Raw genomic sequence first — 16,847 nt, forward strand, 5'->3', positions numbered from 1 at the left:
TCGCCACTCTTTTTTCACATACACACTTAACATTAGCAGCTTCGTTTGGCCATTCATTCTTTTATAATCTTTCATTAAACCTTTCATCTTATATATCCATCTAACTTAACCGATAAAATGCCTTCCTTTGCTGAAAACCCCTCGTCCGTAACCGTTCAAACCGCTTTTCAACTCCAGCACTTAGTTGAAGCTGGTCACAAAAACGCAGTTTGTATTGACCCAAGCACACTGAAGGTTATAAAATCCATCACCGGTTCTCAGCCTGGAAAAGATGCGACCTCACTCCGAACACCCGAGTGGGCTAATAGCAAAGAAGGCTTTCAAAAAAAGCTCTCCTCGTTCTTAGACGGAATTGCAAACAATCTGGATGTGAAAGATCTTAATCTCTCAGATGATTCAGATGATAGTGAGGAAGATCCTGATTGGCGAGAAGGTAGCGAAGGGAGCGAAGTCGAAGAGGAATACGATTCTGAGTATGATAGCGACGAATACACAGAGTCAGAGGACGATCGCAATACTTTGGATCGAATTAGTGAGGATGAAGACGAGGATGAAGATGCTCAGCCAAAGAAATGCTTGGATGCAAAGCTTGGTGAAGGTATGGCAATTCCTCTTCCTAATTTTATACTTGCGTAGAACTCGATGGCTAACCTAGATAGGTATCATTCTTCATGAAATCGTCGGCCGAAAAGTAGCTCGCTACGGAAACAAGGTTCTCAAATCAGGACGCAATCTTCAACTCTCTGAAGCAGACGCTATGCGCTACATCGCAACACATACCAGCATTCCAGTTCCTCGTGTCATAGAAGCCACTACCGATGGAAAACTCACTAGCATCACTATGGAATACATCGAAGGCGAACGCCTAGACAAAGTTTGGAACACTCTTCCAGAAGATCAAAAGAAAAGCATCGCAAGTCAGATCAATGATATGCTGTTTCAACTCCGCGGCTTGACGGGCCGATACATCGGCGGTATGAATCGTACCCCAGCTATTGATTCCCGACGCTATGACCTCGAAGGTGGACCCTTTAAGTCTGAAGCTGAATTCAATGAATTCCTCATTTCGGATGCCTATGCCCAAGTGCCCAAATGTTTTCTGAAGATGGCAGAACATTCTCTTCTAACCAATCATGCCATTATCTTTGCACATGGAGAATTGGCGCCAAGGAATATTCTTGTGAAGGAGGGATGGGTCGTGGCGGTATTAGATTGGGAGAATGCCGGCTGGTATCCTGAGTATTGGGATTTTGTGAAAAGCTTCAATGCGATGGATAGTAGATGTGGAGAGTGGTATGATTGGGTTGAGAGAGTATTCCCTGTGGGATATGAGCAGGAGTTTATGAATGATCGGTTCGTGGGAACGTTGGTCAGACATGGTCATTCTTAGGTGCATGGAAAGGTGCCAAGGCTTTTCTCTGGCACGCTTTTTTTAATGATATTGGAGTTTTCCTTGATGCATAAAACATTGTTGTAAGAAGATAGAAGGTGAAAGACGTTGGCGTTTTGGTGCAGTGGCATTTGTAGTATTTAACCAAAGTATTCATTTCGCAGTCCAATCGATAACTTTTACAATCCGATTATTATGCTTCCGCGTCATTTGATCTCAAAAATGTTTGCGTTGCTATCAATTGCGTATCTATAGCAACACCATTTGAACACCGGAAAGATTTCAATTTAATCTGCAATTCGGACACCATGATATTTCTGCTACTCCTGATACCGTAGCCCAGGACATGAACAGGACCTTAAAGAACATCGATGCCATAAGCCTCCTTCTAAAGCTTTCTCTTCTCCTTCTGCTCTTTCATTCTGCCCTCGTCGCCCCCAACCCTCACACAAAAAATGTCCTTCCACCCTCTCATTGCCATCAACCTCAACACACCAGCCAATTTCTCCTTATCCATTCCACTAATGCTCATTTCCGCCACCCCTTCATTTTTACCAGACACACTCCCCACATTCCCAATATTCACTCCCTGCCAAACAACCGCGATATCAAACTTTAATTTTCCCATCTCCTCCTCCTTTTCCCCTTTCATATCCCCAGCCCCAACCACATCCTCAGCATTATTCTCACCCTTCTCCCCACTACCCCGTCTCCGCATTGCGAGCCTACAAGACTCTCTTAATACATCCCTAACCTCGCACTCCAGATCTTGATATGAGAAATTGGGAGATAGAGGAAGGGCGGTGTAGTAGGATGTCGCATTCGAGATACTTTTTACTTTGGGAAATGAGAAATATGCCAGAGCTGTGGTCGTGGCAACTGGAAGTTGTGGATACAAGGAGTAGACTTTGAAGGTTCTGGTGAAGGCGTGGTTAGAGACACGGGTAGAAGAGAAGATTGCTGGATAATCTCTTTTGAGAGTTAAGGTGCGTGAGGGAATAGTGGGGATAGTGGGAGCGTGAGAGTATGGTTGGCTTTTAATGGTGAAGGCTCGTTTGAAAATCGGTGTTGATGGTGTTAGAATCGTAAATGGTTGTTTCATAAGTGGTCGGAGCATTTTGGAAGATTGTATTTTGGTGGATGTAATGAGCTTTGACAAAGTTCTACGGAATTTGAGAAAGATATGAATAACATGAGATCACACATGGCCAACAGAGCTCCAGGGTCATATATGTAGCTTTTGTTTTAAATGAAAATCAATCGATAAAGAAAATCGCAAATGCATCCTTACATTAAAGAGCAGATTTGCTATCGATGAAGACAACTTTAATGCCTGCTTACAATGATACAATTTGAAAGGGGGGGCCACATAGACAAGCGAGGGTAAAAGTTGAATACGATAGAAAAATTTGTAACTGAAAGAATTGTTAAAGAAACAGCTGTTAACATAAATGGGGTTTGATTCGTTTGCTGTCGATTGACGACCTATTTGTTATCCATTGAGGTCATCATACAGATTTCTTAGCCTTGTGAACCCCTCTTTGTATGAAAGACATCAGATTAGTTTGAATCAAAGGTCTTCCTCAAGAAACCTTCAGACAATTTTAGTCAAGAGGGTCGTAGACTAGCACAAACTGCCACATTTCACTTCTACACAATGGCCATCTCATTATTGAAACATCGATTTACACATTGGTAGGCTATATATTTATCTCGTCATACTACCCGTTAGCAGCTCATCAATGATAAAAACAGCCCAAGAAACCGCAAAGCCCAATAATTAGTAGCCATCACCCCGAATACTCACAAACAACATTTACTCGATCATCCCACCACGACAAAATGAACGACTCCGACAACTCCAATACTATTCCCGAAACCGTTGTGCTGGTCCATTTCCGTCTTGTCGAAAGATCTGCCCCTCTGGCTCGCAACCCAACCCCATTTTACTCCCAGCAGAATAGCTCTACGGCAATATTCGTCCTCCCCGGAAATGCGACACTCGTTGATATTACTGCTGCCGCAGTTTCCATGATTGATAATGATGAACATGGGATTGCGACACGGGCTAGAATTCCGAAGAATGGGTTTTCTTTTTCTACAGATCTGAGCGATCTATTTGTGCAGTGGGCGGATGTTCATGATCGGCTTCCACCATCATGGATTAGGAATGATGAAGAGTTGGAGGGGGCTTTGAAATGATGGGGAAGAGGGGATGGGTAGATAACTTGATCTACGAGATAAGCGTAAAGGGGACTGAGTAGATAGTCGAGGACTCGTAGCGCAAGAGGGTGACAGATCGGGGAAGAAAAAAGGATAATAGTAATGACATCGATGAAAAAAGGGTATTGTGATCATAGATCAAGGTATCGAAATGAAGAATTACAAGGTCCATTTTGTGCACCGAGGAACAGATATGCAGATCAACTTTCATTCAATAACTATCACTGCGAAATATCTCAAAGCTTTGGACATGGTTCCAAGCAGCAACCGATCAATGCACAAAGGCACAATTGAATCGGACAATCAAAATCAGATTGCCAGAAACCTAGAAACTCAGAAACCCCAATCCTTCACCCATCTTCCAATCATTTCGTCACTTATTGGAGCCAAATCTCTAAATGAAGGACTCGCAACCTGCGCATTCTCAGTAATCATAACCAATCTTTCCTCATTAGCTACCCATTCAAAAAATCCCAAAAGTTTAAGCGCTGGGAATTTCTCTAGATCATCACTTGACGTAGCGTCATGTTTCTTAAGCTCAATGAGCCAATTCTGCAATGAAACTTCTTTGGTCACACCGAGTATTTGCTTGGCCCCAAGAACAAGGTCACTCCACTTGACGAACTTCGGATTGGTGAGATTGAAAGTTGTCAGGCCTTCTCTTGTATCACTTCCATGCATCAGCTCAACGATAATTTGCGATAAACTATCAGCCGGAATCCATTGAATAAGATTTTGAGCCCCAAGATCACTTGGTACCAATCCCAGTGCTTTGGAAGTTTGCAGTAAAATTGGGAACCAATCCCGAGCATTCCACTGCTTCTTTCCATCACCAGCCGGGCCACCAATTTGTCCACATCTCAACACATCAACCGAGATACCGTGTATTTCTGCAGCATTGTTTAGAATATTCTCTGCTATGAATTTGGATTGCCCATAGCCTAACATTGGCAAGTTGCTGTCAGTGAATATGTGTTCTGATACTGGTGTCTTGGGTCGGAATGATGGCCAACTCGCCAATGAGCCGAGCGAACTCATGAATTGGATTGTCACTTTGCGTGGAGACAATAAAGACCAGTCGATAAAATTGCGAACGCCGGCAATGTGAACTTTTTCAAAAGACTCGATGGGTAGATTGAAGTCGACTGACCAAGCATTGTGTAGGATCACATCAATAGTTTCAAGAAAGGTTTGATAAATGGCAGGCTCTAGACCAAATCTTGGCTCACCAAAGGATGTTTTGACGAATTGAACCTTTTGAGCTCCGTCCAAGTCACCGAATTCGGCAATAAAGTCTTTTTCGGCTTCGGAGCGATTAAAGCATATTATTTTAGTGACTTTAGAATCTGCGATCAAAGCTTTGAGAAAATAGTACCCCAAGTAGCCAGTGAATCCAGTAAGGATTACTTGAAGACCATCGCCATGAGACTTGATGATGGTTTTTGCTTTTTTGACTGGAAAATTGCTGGAATAAGTCTGGATGAGGTCCCCCAAGTAGTTGTTTGCTGGTATAAGAGTCTGAGATATTTCCTCCACGCGACCGAGCACTTTTGAGACGTCTTTAGGTTGGTATTCCATGTTGAAAATCGCTATACAAAGCCTTTTTGTTGTGAAATTCTTGTAGATGAATCTGATTGTGAGGTTTGAGAGTTGTCCTTGGGAACAAGAACCAGGGAACTTTATTGAATAGTACTAGAAATCTATCTAGGCCGAGGTAGGATAAGCTGTCATCTGCAGGTAATATTTGGTTGGTTCCAACTGTTATGGCTCTGGGTGAATAGAAAAGCTGTATCATACGACCAACAATTTGTGAATTCGCAAAAGGGTTCGAGCGGCATTTTTGTCATCGAAGTCCCTCAAGAATTCTACTCAAAGCATGTAATAATTCTCATATCTTTCAATAATATCCTCGAGAAGTTTAATAATCAGACCTCCCACATCAAGGTTGAATACCATCCAACTCAGGATCGCTTATTCCTAGCTGCACTGTTTCAATTGGTTCATGAATTTGCTCCAACCTTGCTTCAGAAGCAAGCAAATGGGCAGAAATTACAGAAAGAAGACAATTAGGACTGATGGTCGTCTCTAAAGTGGAAAGCAGATCCAAGAACTCTCGATAAAAATGGTGCGCAAGATCATCAGCGGTTGATAGAATTCAGACCATCACTTGATCACTGATTTTTTTCACAGCAATCGATGCGAGTTGGCGCAATATCCTCGTAGTTTCAAGAACAGAAGAGGAATGGTTACAGTGTATGCTTAATTGACTTCGGCAGTTCTGTGGTTCCAGGCGTGTGATGTCAAGTATTTATACCCTCTTTGGCTTGATTCCACGTCTTTGAGTAAAGAATAGGGGGACGTTCTTCGTGGATCCTTGCGTCTAAGACGGGAACTTGGTAGTTTTTCATCCCCGTTCTAAGATTGATCAACTATCCTATACTATTTGGCAGATTGCTTCAATGAAAGAGAGCACTGAATTTGACCTTGACTCCGTTCGCTGGATCCGCCACATTCTTTTTGGAGTTACAAATCGATGGAAGTAGAATTTGCAATTTTCACGCCCAATATGTACATTCAATCATGAAAGATCATAACGTCTTTGAATTTATCGCTCTTTGGTGACAGCAAGTTACATATTGAGGTATCTGAAGTCATTTATTCTCTAGGCTTTTCCTAAAAGAGCTCTACACGCCTGATACTGGTGTAAATACCGTAAACGCCATTGTGATTATGCCAGTAATTGCTCGGCTCACCCTCTTCAACCACCACCAAAAGACGAAGTTCACAACAACAGAATATCGGTATCGGCGAATCCAAACAAGCCACGCGAAGGATCTGATGATCTTGCGATCAAACCCAAAAAATTTCGTTGATAGATTATGAAGTGCCACCACCAAACTGTCGATACACAGAAAACAAGAAGTATTCACTTGAAACACTTCAAAAAATGAATGACGAATTGCACGTACGCAGCAATATACAGATGCAGGAATCTGAATGCGTCATAATTGAAAAGAAAAAACCGGATGAACACACTTTTTGATCACCGTGAGGCCTGGGATAGGAGAGCTTTACGGAACACTCGAAGTGAAGGAGCAGTTTCACCGTCGGTGCATATGTGACACCAGGATTACCAACCGTGGATTGAGTGGTGAGGTGAACCATAAGGGGTTTGGATGACGATGGTCCCGGACATCGGCATCAACGAGACGCTTAGTCATCGACGTCTTTCACGGAGCTGCTGATTTTGAACCAACATATTGATTCCAAGTCAAACAAAGTACAGATAGGTAATAATGGTATGCTCTAGCAAGTAGATAGCTTGAGATAAACAAACAGCTATACGCAAGTAAACTCGATGTTTTCAAACAGATGCCAGCACGGCAGTTGTTCACGCAACTTTTAAAGCTCGTCTATAACCAAATGAGCTTTGCATTTCAAGGCTGTTGTTATTGAAGTGTTACTCATTCGCGAAACCCTGCATTCCGCCGTGACGACTTGTCTCCCAATGTATAGGATTCATAGAAATGATGCATCTTTGGGCAAGGTTCTTCGTGAATCGTAATTAGAATATAATGTACACTGTTGATTCTGCTGTTACTGTGTATCAGGGGATACTATCGAGTATTAGGGTTATAATTTCCAATGTTCGGCCAGTTCAAATCGGATGGTAGCTACTTAGGAGCACCAGAGGACTGTTAGTTTCGAAGTTTTGTCGACTTGGTCATGAGAGGTTTTAATGGCTATTGGAGAAGTAGATTTATATCCAAGTTTTCGTCAAAATTGGATGTATTAGGTACTTCACTGATTCCAACCTTTAGTCAATGTGTGATTCCACAACGGACTATATGACATGGCAACGAGTTCGTCAAGGTCTTTATCCTGCGACATAAGACATGAATGATCGCTTTGAATAGACAAGGCTTATGACAGTATCTAGTTGTTTTTGGTTGGAAAATTTTGGTGTAAACTATCTCACCTATGATTAAAGTGCTATTGTATGTGCTGGCTACTGACTTCCATGTCTCTTCTTAGATGGTAGGCTATTATCTTTGGATCTGCCATTATTTTCTACTTTACCATCTTTTGACTTATCCATAGCCATTGCCCGTTTATTCCCAGCCTCATCCATTGTAGCTGAGCCATGCCTCTTCTTTGGTAGTACACTATCGTCCTTGAATCCCTTATTGATTTCTGCCGTACCATTTCTTGATCTCTCTATAGCCACTGTCTTTTTGTCTCCGACTTCATCTATCGCGGCTGAGCCATGCCGCCTGTTAGGTAGTGCATTATCTTCAATGAGATTACCATCATCTTTTACCTTGCTGCCAGCTCTCGGTTCCTCGACAAGAATTTGTTCCTTTTCAGTCCCATTCGTAGGCGCTCGATGTGTTTTCTTGAGTCTCCCATTGACTTCTGGGTTACCAACTCTCGGCCTGTCGCCGGGAACCAACTTTTGCTTTGCCATCTCATCTCCTAGCTCTTGACGCCCCCCTTTGGATTTCGCAACATCGTTAGGTCTCTCATCAATTTCTTTTCTGCCATTATATTTTAAATTCTCAGCAATGGCCGTCCTTGCCTTCGCGATCTCATTTCCTAGCACTCGACGTCCTTCTTTGGTTCGTTCATCGATTTCCGTCCTAGTATTACCTCTTGGTTTTTCAAAAACAATCTGTTCCCTTCCAACCCCACGTATCGGTGCTTGCTGTGTATTTTTGATTTTCTCATCGACCTTTGTGTCATGGATTCTTGACCTATTTTTACAAGTCATTCTTTCCTTTTCGAGCTCATCTTCTAGCACTGGGCGTTCCTCATGAGCTCTCCCACCAAGCTTTTCTCTACTGCTTCTTCGCGTCTCAGTAGTGATCATCCCTTCAACTTCGAATTTAAATATAGGTCCTTGATGACCGTCTCTTTGCCTATCGTCACTCGTTCTTTTCACTGCATTTATTGAAAGTCTGTGACCCTCTTGATGTTTTCCTTCTACCTTGCCCCCAGGCTTCGACTTCTCCAGGGCTTTCTTCTTCTTCTCGACGTCTCTGCGTAGTGCCGCTTGGTCTTTTTCTGAGCACAAAGCCTCATTGTCGATCTTGAGCCATTCACTGGGAAGATCTTCAATTGTCCAGTACTGGGCATGCTTGTTCTTTGACATCAATAATCTATCCAACCTCTTCCGATGCTCTGCTTTATTTTCCGGAGTCAGCAAGACACTAAGACTGGGAGCCGGGGCCCCTTTCCTCTTCGAATCCACTCGTGAATCAGCTCGTGGGTCTGATTGGATAGCTTTTATACATTCTCTTGCAAAGTTATTGCAATTGATGAAGGTGCTTGTATCCTTATCCTGAATTTTTAAATACATCTTTCCCGCCGTGTCACTGGTGAATCTCCAACCATTAGTTTCTTCAATTTCTTGAATATCCTTCTTCTTCCGATTTTCAAGTTCCTGTTCCTCAAGGATGCTTTTGGTGACCTTGTCTTTCTTTGGGCCTTTGAGTACGTATACTGGGGGATAGAGTAATAGCAGAGGCGCACTTTTCCCTTCATCGGAATCCTGGCTTTCACGTGGGAAGTCAATTTCCAGCCTTGCGCGAGAAGGTTGTTTGCCAACCTGGGTAGATCGACTCGGAGGAATACTGGCTGGGGACATATTAAAACATGAAAGCAAAAAACGCGTTTTCTTTGTGATGATGATTCTGGAATCGAGGCGATACGAGCGAAAAAGATCGTAAGGCTAGCTACCTACAGAAGGTTATTTGTAATGATGCCAACACTATGTTATATGATAAAGCACAGGTTAGCATCTTCATTCAGTCCAGGTCGGAAATTGAGATTGTTCTTAGTTCTGCGAATGGCCGCGAAGATAGATACTCAGGCTGCCCAAGTATACAAATACTTTATGGCCAGTGAAACCAGTGTCTTGGAACTGCGAACGTTTTTGTGGCCAAGAAGTTAAGAAGGCGACCTCGAGAATGCATTGTAAGGTGTGTATCTCACGGATAACCGCGCGCTACCATTTCGAGGAACACCTGCATAGATAGCAGTGGCCAAATGTAATAAATACCATGGCCATTTGCTTGCCCGCGTCAGATCCAGGAAGACGGAGACCCCGCAAGAGTAGAACCTTGGGATATAACACCAAAATTTATGCAAGGATATGCAAGGAGATGCAGTCAAACTTCAGCCCTGGAAGGATACGCTCATGCGTGTACTAGCATCAAACACTTTTAGTTGCAGTATAGTAATTTCTGCCAAGAAAAGCGAAACTAAAAAGTGATGACGCAGAGTGAGGGGAGGCTAAACGTAAGAAAACATGATTAATGTGTTCGTTGACGGTCACAACAGAAAAGACCGTTGTTTCCAATTCCTCCGAAGTATTGGGTGACGGGGTCAAAGGGCAGAGGAAGACAGACCTTCAGACAATGTTAAGCTCATGTGTGTTGGTATGGCGGCTTAGCAGCGTATACCGTGCTTCTATGATCGTACACATCAGCTATATTATGCCGACAAAAGAAATACGATAAGAATTACCCAATACGGAACATGAAAACGAGCATTGATCAATTTCCGAACGAAAAGTTTCCAAAAATTGAGTCTAGAAATTGACATCTTCTGAGGATCTCGGGATGGACGGAAGGCGAAATTAAATATCACGTGATGTATCATTACAATCCAACATCATTGGATCGCTACAATGTTTATCAAAGCTCGGAAGGATATTATTATTCATCCATCTTCTCCAAATCTCCAAATCTCCAAATCTCCCAATCTCCTGTTCTCTTCTCCAAATTGCTCCACTTTCTCCTATCAAAGTTCAAACCCCTCGAACCCCCTTCATCTCTAAAATAAATCTCCACAGTCTTTGATTCCTGGTCTGGATTTTATGGTTATATCGACCTTGTGCTTATGGGAAGCCATTCTCAGAATCTTACCGTCATCAACTCAAACATGATACACATGAATTACCACACCTGAATCGCTGTATATATATACACACACACACATATAATCATCATCCAATCCCATCAGCATCAGTCTGAGTTTCGGTAATGTCTCACAGCATAATTCCGTGCACTTGGCGATCCACCAAATTCGTAAACCACCTTTCCTCCCAAGATCTCGGCATCCCCTGATGACTTGGCAGCGGCATAGTTAGAAATGAAAACGTTTCCAAGGTGAGTTTGGATAGGGACAAGATGCTAGTGCAAATCAACTCAGTTGAGGCTATGCTCAGTATGCTGTCTTTGAGCTTGGCATTTGACTATACCCAAAGATAACATAGTGAACGACCGGAAGACATCCCATACCAATTTTCATCTTCATCTGATCTCGTAGGTCTTCTTCTACATACTCAAGCCTTGTATTTGAATACATTCACTCTTTTGCTCCTCTGCTCAACCGCTGTCATAGAAATCAGTCACTCTTTTATTCTAGATTTCAAACGTCAAACTTTACCATTCCCTATTCATACTTTCATGTACATGTTCTATTCTCCTGATTTTTTCACATCATGAAGCTCGATTCTTCTTTAATCTACGCGGCAAGCCTCTACGCTCTTGCTGGCCATGGCGTGGAGGGTGCCATTACACTTGATATCACATCTCCAGACTCGATCAAAACCGCAGCAAGTAACATAGCATACGATCTCATGTCGTATTACACTGGAAACAATACAGGAGATGTGGCAGGAAATTTACCAGCACCATATTATTGGTGGGAGGCGGGCGCTATGTAAGGTTTCCCCTATTTTTTTCGATGGCATTGACTGACTTCTCAAAGGTTCGGAACCATGATTAATTATTGGTACTACACGAACGATACAACCTACAACAATATTGTTGAACAAGCACTACTACATCAAGCCGGAGAAGATGATGACTTTATGCCTCAAAATCAAACAAAAACAGAAGGAAACGATGATCAAGGATTCTGGGGAATGGCAGCGATGACAGCGGCAGAAACCAAATTTCAAGATCCTCCAGATCCAAGCCCGGGATGGCTAGCACTTGCACAGGGAGTCTTCAACACTCAAATCGCACGATGGGATAATTCGACATGTAATGGTGGATTTCGATGGCAAATTTTCACTTTCAACAACGGTTACAACTATAAGAACAGTATTTCAAACGGATGCGTTTTTAATTTGGCAGCGCGACTCGCTTTATATACCGGAGAAAGCATTTATGCGGATTGGGCGGAGAAAATCTTTGATTGGGTGTACGGAGTAGGCCTCATTTCTCCAGAGTACGATGTATATGATGGAACTCAAAATTCCGACAACTGCACAGATAAAGATCACAATCGTTGGACCTACAATACTGGCATTTACCTGCTTGGAAGTGCTGCCATGTACAATCATGTAAGCTTCATAATGATTCCAATATATTTCTTGACTTGGATGCTGACATTTTTAGACAAACGGCAGCGCCATCTGGAAAGAGCGTGTCACCGGCCTTCTCAACTCATCAACAGACTTTTTCCAAAATGGAATTATGGTCGAAGCGTGCGAGAGTGCTACTTGCAATAACGATCAACAATCATTTAAATGTTATTTTGGACGGTGGTTAGCTGCAACCACTAAGATCGCGCCTTTTACTTATGATATCATCATGCCTTTACTATCTACAACCGCAACAGCAGCAGTAAAAACCTGTACGGCTGGAAAACGAGGCAATTCGTGTGGCTTAAAATGGACCACGGGAGAACACGATGGAATTACTGGCGTAGGAGAACAAATGTCAGCGTTAGAAGCCGTTCAAGGCCTATTAATACCCCAAACCAGAGATTGGGTTAGTGGGGTAGCAGGAACCGGTACCAGCGAAGGTGATGCAGATGCAGGATCAGATTCGAGAGTGAGTACTGATGGAAGCGAAATTACACCCGTCACCACCGCCGACAAAGTTGGAGCTACGATATTTACCATGTTGATTGTTGCGGGTGTCATTGGTGGAAGCGCATTTTTGTGTGTCGAATGGTTTTGAAATCCGTTGGAGGAAATCTACCATGTTTATTCCTGTATGTGAATACAAAATACCATTAATCTCGTGGCACCGGCTGGGGTTGGGCATATCATCGGCGTTATGTATCAGGATAATCGGATAAGAGAAAAGGGGTAGCGTTGGGAAGTAAGGCGTTAAACCCACAGGCTTGCATAGACAGCTTTTGCTATGAATCTGGCCGGTCTCTTTTGTTCTTTATTCAATTCGTCTTCAGGGCACCCTTTTTTCGAAGCTATCAACCTATTTTACCGCGTCTTTCCGGCGTCAATATCTATAGAGGAAACTTGCAGGTGAGCAGGTTTCAGATATACAAAGTGAAATTACTATTACAGGCAGAGAATAAAATATCAATCACTGGAAACAATGTGTTTTAACGGGTATCAAGAACTGGGTTTGGTGTTGAATGGCTTCTGGAGTGCCTCTGATTTCCTCATTATCTCACAAACTACACATCCCAACTAGACTCTAGAATAGAACAATACAATATTCAATATCATGCGTACATTTTTCACGGGGATTGCTATATTTAGAGTGAGCTCTGCGTTTTGTGGCGCAACGCTGAGTTTGGGATTTGGATTGTTTGGTTGTGAATGTTTATGGATATTTTTCGTGTCCGAATTTGTGAGGTTGTGATGGAGTGTCTGGTTCTCGTGGATCTTCCACTCCCTGACTCTTTTAGACTGTCTTATAACTCGTAGATAGACAGGTAGATGGTAGAATAGTTAGATTTTGTACATTTTCCCTCTTCCCTCCTTCGTCACCTCGGTTCCGAGGATAAGGATTTTTCGGCGTGGGATTTGGATTGTGTTGTGGGTTGGTTCTCTTTCTGTCTTGGGGATGTCGGGGATGCAGTGTACGACTGCTGAACGGAAGAAGAAAACAATGGGTAAAAGAAAGTGATGGTAAAGCAGATGAGACAAATGGTGCAGAGAGGACTGAGGATTTGTATATTAAGAAAGGGTAAGAATATTGATACTTCGCCTACGTCTCTAGAATTTCATGAACGTCGGACAAAAACGTGCAGGAAATTACAGACAGGCAGTGCTGTGTACCAACTCCAACTCCAATTGTGTCCCGAATTAAGAATAAAACGCTAGATGTGAGAAGAGTGAAATGAAACCTACAATGAAGGGTATTACGTTTATCGAAACTAAGATATCTTTTCTCCTGAGAGGCGATCTGGTTACCTTCTCTAGCTGTGTAGTCTGGGTTTCCTCGGATTGTTTCCCAATATAGGGAAGAGGCCCTGCCCTGTACGCCTGTTCTACCCTGTACTTTAAATTTTCCAAAGTTTAGGTTCATTGGTAAGGCAATATCTTGACGAAACATAAAACCACAATTGAAAAGACAGGCCTACTATCTTTACACCTACTTTTCACATTTACTCTGTACTCCGTACATAGTGATAATGTAAAATAGAGGGTCGCTATATTCTTCCTTCCAGAATGTTCAGCCAAGAAGATAAAAATGGCTGGTGCTCCCAAGCTTGTCCACAGCTTTCAATTGCAAAACCTTCTTTCGCACGACCCTTCATCGGTCCATATATTCCAGTATATTGATTGACTTTGCGACATTGTATGACTCGATTTAGGTTCCATTGTCAGTCCACCGCAAACTCGTTACCGTTCGCTGATGTATGGTGGCAGGCTGGTAGTGTATTAAACTTTCGAGTATCCGGCCAGGGTGGTGTGATCGATTCGAACGACGTTGAGACAATTTAATCAAACCGGTGTGTAACGAACGGCAACTCTTGCCACGGTGGAGGGACAGTAAAGGAGTCCTTCTCTTCGCACCATAGACCATCTGTGTTCACACTTGAGTGACCTTAGGCACCTGTGTGAAATACTCAGTCCCAAGCACCTTGATCAGCCGAGAGACTGGTATATGAGAAGACACTATGATTGTTCGTTTGTTATTCTCGAAATCTTCGAAATCTTCGTCATCGTGGAGGTATCGTGGAGGGGTAAAATGATATTGAATCTGTCTGGTAGAGGTAGCTGGGAAGATTTGAATGTCTACTACGAACTACATACACAATAGCCGTTGGAAATCCAAGAAGGATTTTTTTCATCCGGTCTCAATCCCTGTGAAGGAACCCACGGGATGACCAATTCACACTACTGCAACTCCGCTGCAGTCCTGTGCACATGTTCCTGCAAAAATTGCATTATCGAATGCCACAATGAGTTAGAACTACCTTCCAAGACTCCATCATGGAGAAAAGACGGTCACGTCGATTGCTACTCTCACAATGGTCGGTGAAGGATATGAAGCCCGATGAAGGTAAGACTGACATTCCAGATTCTCTCAATTCGCCATTCATGAAATTCTATGTGAATAATTAATTCAAGAGAGGAATAGTCTTGTCACCACGTCAGAATTGTTCGCATTCACAACCTAGATACTGCATATCCTACACAAGCTACCCAATAAAATGAGAGGTATCAACACAAATTCATCGCTTGCGTACAGGGGCTTTACTTTATATGGTCGGGGTCTTCATTAGACTGATCAGATACTGCATCGATTGCATCTTGCATAATCAGTTAGTTGAACTCCAATTTTTTTGGAAAGAAGTTATTCTGAACTTGTTTTACATTATTCTCTAAAATTCACATTCATATCTATATTCACATTATTGTACAAAGCTCTGATTCATCGTATCATCATCGTATTTACATCATTGATCGAAACTCGTACATGCTAAAGAACGATATCAGTATCAACATAAACATCATTCAGATATATATACAACTTTGAGGGATTTTATCTGCCCAAAATATGATTGATTTGAATGATTTAGTGGATGAAAGAGCCTTTGGTCACGATGTCGAATCTTTACGAGCAGCAAATGAATACCTCGAACGACTACTCTTTGCGACAGCCAGGAAACATAATCAGGTATGGGAAGAGTTAGAATCAATGAAAGAATCGTCTGGTATTTACGACAAATCATTACCATTCCTCTCATTTCCCCGGGAAGTCCGCGATCAAATTTATAAATACGCTCTCCAAGCAACTCGCGAAGCCTTCGTTGGAGTTCGACATATTAGAATGCTATCCTGCGACACGTTTCCGGACTCAACACATTATCCATTCAAACCACCTACGCCTGGTTTACTTCTAGTCAACAAACAAATATACGAAGAAGCGGTGCAAGTCTTATACTCATGCAACAATTTCTCCTTCCATAGACCGAGAGAGCTTTTCGATTTCCAAAACCAAGTCGGAGTGTACAATTGTGGGCTGGTACGACAAATGAAGATATCCGTTGTGTTCGAAGACGAATCTATGCATATGCCCTCGGAATATGTAGCACCATGTGATTACGAAAATATCCCTTCGCACTGGGCGAAAGCGTTATTGGAATCGAGACTGATGAGTAATATTGCTGGGATGCAAATTGATGCCAGTTCTGGATTACATGATTTGATGACAATGCCCCCATCATTATACCGCGCAATCATCGCCACATTTTCGCGGAACCGAAGCTTGAAAACGTCACCGGAATTGATTTTGAAAGGATTCCAGACTCAAGAGGTGGATAAATTTCCTAAACATTGGAAAAAGTCGACAGAGCAGTGGTTGCAAGTAGAATGGGCATCGAACGAGCAAGAGCTGGATGAATCAGAACCTTTTTGGAATTCTTCGGAGGCCGATCATGCCGATACGCTTAGTTCATGGGACGAGAGAGAAACATCCGATAATGAGGACGGGGAATCGTTTGACGAAGGTTCATCCTATCTTGGAGGAGGAGGCTCGAGCACTGGAAAAGGAAACGTACCGACTTTATTCAACGAACTCGGAGAATTGATGGGATCGGACTCTACGGATTCAGACACGGATTCAGATGTAGGCTCGGAAGATTCGTTCTATACGGCGGCACCGTGGAATGATGTTAAGGAAGTGTTATTGCAGTTTCGAAGTTTTCAGGAAGCTGGTCAAAGACAACAAGGAGGCCTTTTGAGCATTTGATAAAGTTTTAAGTGGTGAAGAGGAGGGGGCAGAGAACATTCTCGATGCCGATACTGAAAAATTGGGAATATTTGACATGGTGTAGCGTCTTTCTTGCTTGCTTACTAGGGGTTTTGGATTTTTTGGCGCACCGGAAGGGAAGGTCTTCGTATTGCTTCAGACAAACAAAGAAACTCAGGATTCAGGGTGGGAAGATGTTCCAGGGGTTGGCAAGGAAAGGTTGTAGTCAACATTTTACCAAAGCTCGGTTCAACATAATGATT

General features: G+C 42.7%; 7 protein-coding genes across 7 annotated transcripts; 4 read left to right on the forward strand and 3 right to left on the reverse strand.

Moving 5' to 3' along the window:
• Positions 1 to 117: 117 nt before the first annotated feature.
• Positions 118 to 1,390, forward strand: EAF02_004112 (uncharacterized protein; the record flags this gene model as incomplete). Its single annotated transcript, XM_038900160.1, has 2 exons — positions 118 to 598; positions 660 to 1,390. The coding sequence occupies 2 exons, from the start codon at positions 118 to 120 to the stop codon at positions 1,388 to 1,390; spliced, it is 1,212 nt and encodes a 403-aa protein (XP_038759867.1).
• Positions 1,391 to 1,778: 388 nt separating this feature from the next.
• EAF02_004113 (uncharacterized protein) lies at positions 1,779 to 2,507 on the reverse strand (the record flags this gene model as incomplete). The annotated part of the gene is made up of 1 exon (XM_038900161.1): positions 1,779 to 2,507. The coding sequence occupies one exon, from the start codon at positions 2,505 to 2,507 to the stop codon at positions 1,779 to 1,781; it is 729 nt and encodes a 242-aa protein (XP_038759868.1).
• A 725-nt stretch (positions 2,508 to 3,232) lies between these two features.
• Positions 3,233 to 3,592, forward strand: EAF02_004114 (uncharacterized protein; the record flags this gene model as incomplete). The annotated part of the gene is made up of 1 exon (XM_038900162.1): positions 3,233 to 3,592. The coding sequence occupies one exon, from the start codon at positions 3,233 to 3,235 to the stop codon at positions 3,590 to 3,592; it is 360 nt and encodes a 119-aa protein (XP_038759869.1).
• Positions 3,593 to 3,946: 354 nt separating this feature from the next.
• EAF02_004115 (uncharacterized protein) lies at positions 3,947 to 5,191 on the reverse strand (the record flags this gene model as incomplete). Its single annotated transcript, XM_038900163.1, has 1 exon — positions 3,947 to 5,191. One exon carries the CDS (start codon positions 5,189 to 5,191, stop codon positions 3,947 to 3,949), a length of 1,245 nt encoding a protein of 414 aa, XP_038759870.1.
• A 2,431-nt stretch (positions 5,192 to 7,622) lies between these two features.
• Positions 7,623 to 9,260, reverse strand: EAF02_004116 (uncharacterized protein; the record flags this gene model as incomplete). The annotated part of the gene is made up of 1 exon (XM_038900164.1): positions 7,623 to 9,260. One exon carries the CDS (start codon positions 9,258 to 9,260, stop codon positions 7,623 to 7,625), a length of 1,638 nt encoding a protein of 545 aa, XP_038759871.1.
• A 1,860-nt stretch (positions 9,261 to 11,120) lies between these two features.
• EAF02_004117 (uncharacterized protein) lies at positions 11,121 to 12,591 on the forward strand (the record flags this gene model as incomplete). Its single annotated transcript, XM_038900165.1, has 3 exons — positions 11,121 to 11,341; positions 11,390 to 11,969; positions 12,025 to 12,591. 3 exons carry the CDS (start codon positions 11,121 to 11,123, stop codon positions 12,589 to 12,591), a joined length of 1,368 nt encoding a protein of 455 aa, XP_038759872.1.
• A 2,799-nt stretch (positions 12,592 to 15,390) lies between these two features.
• On the forward strand, positions 15,391 to 16,584 carry EAF02_004118 (uncharacterized protein; the record flags this gene model as incomplete). Its single annotated transcript, XM_038900166.1, has 1 exon — positions 15,391 to 16,584. One exon carries the CDS (start codon positions 15,391 to 15,393, stop codon positions 16,582 to 16,584), a length of 1,194 nt encoding a protein of 397 aa, XP_038759873.1.
• Between the last annotated feature and the right edge of the window lie 263 nt (positions 16,585 to 16,847).

The sequence above is a fragment of the Botrytis sinoallii genome, assembly GCF_014898435.1.
Source record: "Botrytis sinoallii strain Bc 23 chromosome Unknown BSIN_006, whole genome shotgun sequence".
Classification (NCBI taxonomy): Eukaryota; Fungi; Ascomycota; class Leotiomycetes; order Helotiales; family Sclerotiniaceae; genus Botrytis; species Botrytis sinoallii.